This window comes from Octodon degus, unplaced genomic scaffold, assembly GCF_000260255.1.
Source record: "Octodon degus isolate 3935 unplaced genomic scaffold, OctDeg1.0 scaffold00112, whole genome shotgun sequence".
In the NCBI taxonomy this organism is placed as follows: Eukaryota; Metazoa; Chordata; class Mammalia; order Rodentia; family Octodontidae; genus Octodon; species Octodon degus.
The window spans coordinates 5,044,669-5,050,948 of NW_004524688.1; the positions used below are offsets into that span (position 1 = coordinate 5,044,669).

The 6,280-nt window shown below is 45.2% G+C and overlaps 3 protein-coding genes across 5 annotated transcripts in view; 1 reads left to right on the forward strand and 2 right to left on the reverse strand.

Annotated features, from left to right (window-relative positions):
• Pnldc1 (PARN like, ribonuclease domain containing 1) overlaps positions 1-1,891 on the reverse strand; it is a 21,606-nt gene extending 19,715 nt beyond the window's left edge. For both annotated transcript variants that reach the window (XM_023699284.1, XM_023699285.1), the window contains exons 1-3: positions 1,810-1,891; positions 700-757; positions 309-382 (exon numbers count right to left, since the gene is read on the reverse strand). In XM_023699284.1, the coding sequence (XP_023555052.1) occupies positions 309-382; positions 700-757; positions 1,810-1,885 (208 nt within the window). In that variant the 5' untranslated portion in view covers positions 1,886-1,891. The remainder of the gene's footprint in view (positions 1-308; positions 383-699; positions 758-1,809) is intronic.
• Tcp1 (t-complex 1) overlaps positions 1-6,280 on the forward strand; it is a 30,426-nt gene that overhangs the window by 5,381 nt on the left and 18,765 nt on the right. The gene's annotated exons all lie outside the window — the stretch shown is intronic.
• Positions 3,594-6,280, reverse strand: part of Mrpl18 (mitochondrial ribosomal protein L18) — a 6,004-nt gene continuing 3,317 nt past the window's right edge. The window contains exons 3-4 of one of the 2 annotated variants that reach the window (XM_023699287.1): positions 4,534-4,616; positions 3,594-3,679 (exon numbers count right to left, since the gene is read on the reverse strand). In XM_023699287.1, coding sequence (XP_023555055.1) covers positions 3,612-3,679; positions 4,534-4,616 — 151 coding nt within the window. In that variant the 3' untranslated portion in view covers positions 3,594-3,611. Of the gene's footprint in view, positions 3,680-4,384; positions 4,617-6,280 lie in introns of both variants that reach the window. The other variant, XM_004639534.2, reaches the window with a different exon arrangement.

Sequence of the window (6,280 nt, forward strand, 5' to 3'; positions counted from 1 at the left end):
GCAGTCCCTGTGCTTTGCTAAGCTTGTTCCAAATAGTTGCTTTAGACCACTGAGCCATCTCACCAGCCCTGAAAGTGATTTTTAACAGAAAACGCAACAACAATAAAATGGGGTTTTATTGAGACAGTCTCACTATGTAGACCAGGCTGATCCTGAACTCACTATGTACCCCAGGCTAGCCTCAAATTTGCTGAGATCCTCCTGCTTCAGCCTCCTGAGTTTTGAGATTATAAGCACGCACCGGTGCATACAGCTAGACAAGAAATATTTTCCTGCATGACTCATAAGTAACTGAATAGTAGACTTACCAATCTGACAGACTGTAAATTGTTGAATACTCTGTCGGGTCTTTAGATACCAGTCAGATGGTAAATCAAAAAGGCTGTGAAAAAGAAGGGACATTGCATACCATAAGCAAGGAGATCAGATCAGGGGTTTTCTCCTTGTTACAGCAATGAGGAAACACTAGTATCAATTAAGGCCAACAGTCAGGGGCCCCAACAGATAGGAGCAACCCACAAAAATGCTCTCCCCACCCCAAAAGCCAACAGCATGTCTGCCAAGAAGCCATGCTGCCTAGTCATGGTCTTCCCCCCCCCCAAAAAAAAAAAAGATTAGAACGATAGTCACAGTCTTATACAAAGGGGACCTGGGTGAATCGCCTCTCCCTGGTGTGCAGACAGCTTTACTTAGCTTTACCTGATCTGCTGGAGCCTGGACAGGTTAGAACGAAGTCCAGTGAACTCTATGTCCAGACCTGCAAAGTAGGCAAAAAATATAGTCTCCGGTGCACAGCACACCACCACCACGCTACACAAGGGGTGATCAAAAACATGAGGTGTTGCTGAGCCCAGTGGTGCACGCCTTGTAATCCCAGCGTTATGGAAGCTGAGGCAGGAGGATCACTTAAAAGGTCAGCCTGGGGTACACACCGAGTGTAGACTACACAGTGTGTAAACTATATAGTGAGACCCTGTCTCAGAAAACAAGCGTTTAGGACCGGAGAGATGTCTCAGTGGAATAAGCACAAGGGCCCGAGCTCAAGCCGCTGGGCTTGCCAGGCAAGCGCTTGCTCCACTGAGCTGTCTCCGCGGCCCCTACAAGGCGTGACTTAAAAACTACACATGGGTACATTGTCACCGAGAACGCTGCTGCCAAATGCGGCCTGAGCGAGGCCGGCTCCTGAAAACTCCACCTCCTCACTCACGATGGTACCTGGGGCCTTCGGGCTCTTCCCCGACTCAAAGGGACCCGGAAAGGTCGACGTTCTAAGTGAATCCTGGTCTCTAAGACAGTGCCATAGAGCAAGTAGAGACTCAGGAAAAGGACTTGCAGAACTGCTTCAGAAAGTGGTGAGAACGAAAGGTCGAGGCGGGGTAATGGCGGTGCGCCCACTGTCTTTTTTTTTTTTTTTTTTTTTTTTCACATTCACCGTGTTTTGATCACACCTCCTTAAGGCCGCAAGTGGCCCGCGTGCTCACCCTTCTCGGTGGAGAAGCCAGGTGGGGAGAGGCGGCGGCTAACGCAGACCCGCCGCTCCGAGGGGGCGACGGGCGCGACAGGCCTGGGGCCTGCGCAGGAACCCCGCCTTCCCAGGGGCCCCCGCCTTCCCGGGGCCCCCTCCTTCCCGGGGCCCCCCGCCTTCCCGGGGCCCCCCGCCTTCCCGGGGCCCCCTCCTTCCCGGGGCCCCCTCCTTCCCAGAGCCCCCCCTCCTTCCCAGAGCCCCCCCTCCTTCCCAGGGGCCCCCCCGCCTTCCCAGGACCCCTCCTCTGGGCTAACGGCCCGCAGCCACCCGCTCCCGCGCGTTACCCACGAAGTCGGCCTCCCGGAGGAGCTTCTGCAGCAGCGGGAGGCTCTGCTCGAACTCGTCGGCGCCCACGTCCATGGCCGCCCTGGCCGCTCGAGGCCGCCCGCCCGCCCGCGTGCTTCCCGTCCACTCGCCTCGCCTCGCCTCGCCGGCCTTAAAGGGCCCGCGCTACCTCGCGCCCCCCCCCCCAGCTGCCAGTGCCTGGGGCCTAACGATGAAAGGAGATGAAAGGCGCACGTAATCCGGGGCAGCTGCCTTGGGCTGAGGCCGTCTTCTCCGGCCTGGCACGACCTACCCAACTGGCAGAAGGGTGGGCCTCAAAGCAAACAAAAAAACCCAAGATAGAAAATATTGATAATCTGTTGTTTGTATAAATTTTCTTTTAGAAAAAATATATTGGGTGCGCGGGGGAGGGGGGTAGTTTGTAACTGAGAGGTCATTCGGGTCACTTCCTTTCAAGCCTTCCCTCGAATTCTAGACTTCTATTTCAGGAGTTTAATGGTGCTCCAAGCAATAAAGGAAGGGGAGAAAAAAATTAAAAATCTTCTTTTAGGTGCCTCCGGTGGGATACTAGTAGGGGGCTGCTGTGATGCCGAAGCCTCGAAATCAACCACATCTCTTAAAATACTGGGGCATACTGTATTGACTTACGTCATCCTTACCCAGGGACCATTCCAATCCTCTGTATCCTGCCAATTTTAGTACGTATCACCAGAGTCAGCAAAAAGTTGCATCATATTTGTAAAATGATATATTGAAGTCAGATTGTCAACAAAAACCTACTTTATTTCTAAATTAACGTAGTATTTTAAAAGCTGCTCTAAAATCTAGAAGTGCTGTCCTGTTCTCCCTCACACTCACCAACACGTACTTTATTTCACAGAGCCGCCATGGTCCACACCTCCCAAGTGCCCGTTAACTTTCAGCCTTTGGACCTCTTCTCTCTATTCTCACTTCATAGCAAGCTGAACCCACACTATTCTTGGTCGGTTTCCACTTCCACCTGCAGTTCTTCCTGGCTCTTTTCCTCTACCTGCTTATCCGCAGCAGGAATCAAGAGCCACAGGAACTCAGCGTTAGTCCTTATCTTCACATACTGACAGGATCTGTTTAAGAAAACAAAACCGACTAGATGCCTATAATCCCGGTACTCAGGAGGCTGAGGCAGAAAGACCACTGTGAGCTGGACGCCAGCCTGGGCTACAAGATGAGTTCAAGGTCAGCCTGCACTGAGCTGTCTCAAAAAGACAAAACTGTCCCCAAAAGACAAAAACCAGTCCTACACTTCAAACAGCAAACAACTCATATTTCCTGGGACCCCTCACCATGAGTCACCCTTGGTAATGCATGTTTTGCAGATATGAATACCCTTGCTCCAGGGCAAGAAAGTTCATATAAACAGAAGTTACTGTGCCTTTATTTTGTTAATTTACAAATTTTGTCCTTCAAAAGTTACAAATGATTATGCTTTCCTTAGATACAGCTTTCATAACTAAAAATGAGGAAGAATTTAGATTAAAAAACAAAACTTTACAGGCAGGCGCACACAAACACACACACACACCCCAAACCTAACTACAAATAATCTTCCACTGTTACATTTATTTATGTTTTTGGCGGAACCAGGGATTGAACTCAGGCCCTTATGCTTGCCAGGGAAGCGCTTATTCCACTGAGCCATCTCCCCGGCCCACTTCTACATTACTGCTAGGAAACTTCCAGGCTTTTTCTTCCAGAAGCTTTCTTTCGATGGCCATAAGTAGCTAACAATTTTGTACTAACACAATTAATACCTCCATTTCATTCATAGATTCTCCGAGGTTCCTGAAGCACCACACCACCCTCCGTCATGGCACTTTGTAGACGCTTTATCTGGTTTTGAAAATCAGAAAAGAAATTAAGTCAGCACACAAGAAAGCAGAAGATAAAAAGCTGAGTACGTTCACCTTCCAAGAGATAATGAAACAAACAAAATCTGCTCTTGCTAACCTCCCAGGCTACATTGTTTTCAGAAAGTGATCTCAAAAATGACCTAGGTGAGAAAAAGAGAACTGACAAATAATCAGCAGTATTTTAATATATTGGCCAGGATACCGGTATGTAAAGAGGAACTACAATAGTTGATACTGTGGACTAAAAAGAAATCATGCTGAATTTGAAATCCACCACACACTGACTCTGATCTATTTATGTACAGAATGGGAATACTAGTCCATACTCTATAGGTTGTCGAGAAAATTAAATTAAATAATGCTGTCTTGGACTCACCAGGGTCTAACAAATACAAATCATTTGGAAACTATTATTATGTCAATATTTACTATCAAAAATTAACAAAGTACTTTCTATATATAAATTATTTTGCAGCACTGCAGATGGAACCCAGGTGTCCCATGCCATGCAAGAGCTCTTCCACCAAGCCATACCCACAGGCCTCCAGTGCCCTGAACCTTTTAACTACATGAACCAGGGAGATAGCTCAGAGGCACAAGAGCCTGCCTCGCAAGTGGATTCCCGGTACCCACCTCCTCACCAAAGGAAAACATAAAGCCTTTAAGTACATGAAAACAAAAGTACCGAGTCTGCTGCTGCTTCCCAAGGCGTTGGCTGGAAGACCATGAAGTTGATTCCTGCTTCTAAGCATCGCTGTGCCAGCACTCGTCCTATACTCTCACAAGCTACCATGTTTCTGGTACTATAAAGGTGCTTTCTGATAGCCCACTCACGAGTGGATGCTGACACCACAACCCGGCCATTCCAGTGCTCCACAAGGGCTTCCACGTGATGCTGGGTCCTTATAACTCGCAACCTAAATGGGATAAGAAGAGAATAAAATCATACAACTATCTATCCATCCCAAAGTTAAACTCAAGCTGATGAACAAATGCCTGTATATTTTCCAAAAATTCAAAGTTTAGCTTTAGAGCTAAACTTCTGTGTGCTGGATATACACTTTATGCTTTTATTTCCCAACTAATACCAAAATGAAGACTTCAATATAAAAATTGAAATTATCGGAATATTACAAGGAAACACGAGAATTTTTTTAATAATCTCAAAGGAAAAGTAAACCTACTTAAATGACACCAAACATGGTATACGGCTTTTATGTAAGATGGACACAACTTTCTGTATGGTAAGAAAAACAACACAGTAAAGTCAAAAGACAATTAATGACACTTGGTGGTAGAGGACTTGTGTGAATAAGGCCCCATGTTCAATCCTCAGAAACACACACACACACACACACACAAAACAAACAAAAACAATAGAAAAAGTTTGTTTGTTTGTTTGTTTGTTTGGTGGAACCGAGGATTAAACTCAGGCCCTTGTTTATTCTGAGCCATCTCCCTACCCCCAAAAAAGTATTTTAAACATGTATTTTTCAAAGGGGTAATTTCCATACTACATACAATACCCTCTATCATCAATAAGGAAATGACCGAGAACTCAAGGGAATAGATAAAGAAAGAATTTGGTTTTTTGAGAACGGGTCTCACTATGCAGTGCAGGCTAGCCTTGAACTCACTGCATAGCCCAGGCAGGCCTGGAACTTACAGTGTTCCTCCTGTCTCAGCTTCCCAAGTACTGGGATTACAGGTGTGAACTACCACATCACATGCAGGATTAGAACAATGTCCATGGAAAAGAAAAATATTAACAATTTATAAAAAATAGGGGCTGGTGAGATGGCTCAGTGGTCTAAAGTACCTACTTAGAACAAGCTTAGCAAAACACAGGGACCGCGGTTCAATCCCCCAGCACCACATGCCAGCCAGCCCTGCACCCTGGTGGGCTGAGCTGGCCACACACACACACAAATAAATTTTAAAAAAAAATTTATAAAAAATAAAATAAAAACAATTTGTACATTCACAAAAATATGTCCACCCTCAGAAATAAAATGCATCACAAAGACAATTCATTACACTATAAACTAAAAGATAATCATTAACAGCCAGATAACTAGAAATATCCTCAAACTGATGTTCTACAGTTGGAATGAAGTAGTACTTTACCTTCTAAAGGTGTATCTTGGTCTTCTTGAGACAGGGTTTCACTATGTAGTTCAGGCTGGCCTTGAACTCACTTTGTAGTCCAGGCTGGCCTCAAACTCCTAGGAATCCTCCTGTCTCAGCCTCCCGAGTACTGGGATTCCAGACATGCACAACCCCACTTGGCAAAAATTACACTCTTTGAAAGAGAGAGTTAAAAAGAAATAAAGAAAAAGTTGACAGTAAAGAGTCCTTGTAGAGGACCAAGTAGTAAACACTTTAAGCTTTTAGACCATGGCTTGTATACAACTCAGTCACTATACTGCTAAACTAATACAAGTAAAAAAACTCCTTTGTAGACACCAAAATTTGAAATTTATCCAAATTTCAAGGGTCATAAAACACTATTTTTTCAATCTTTTTTATTTATTTATTTTTTTTTTTTATTTTTTAACATTTATTTATTTATTTATTTATT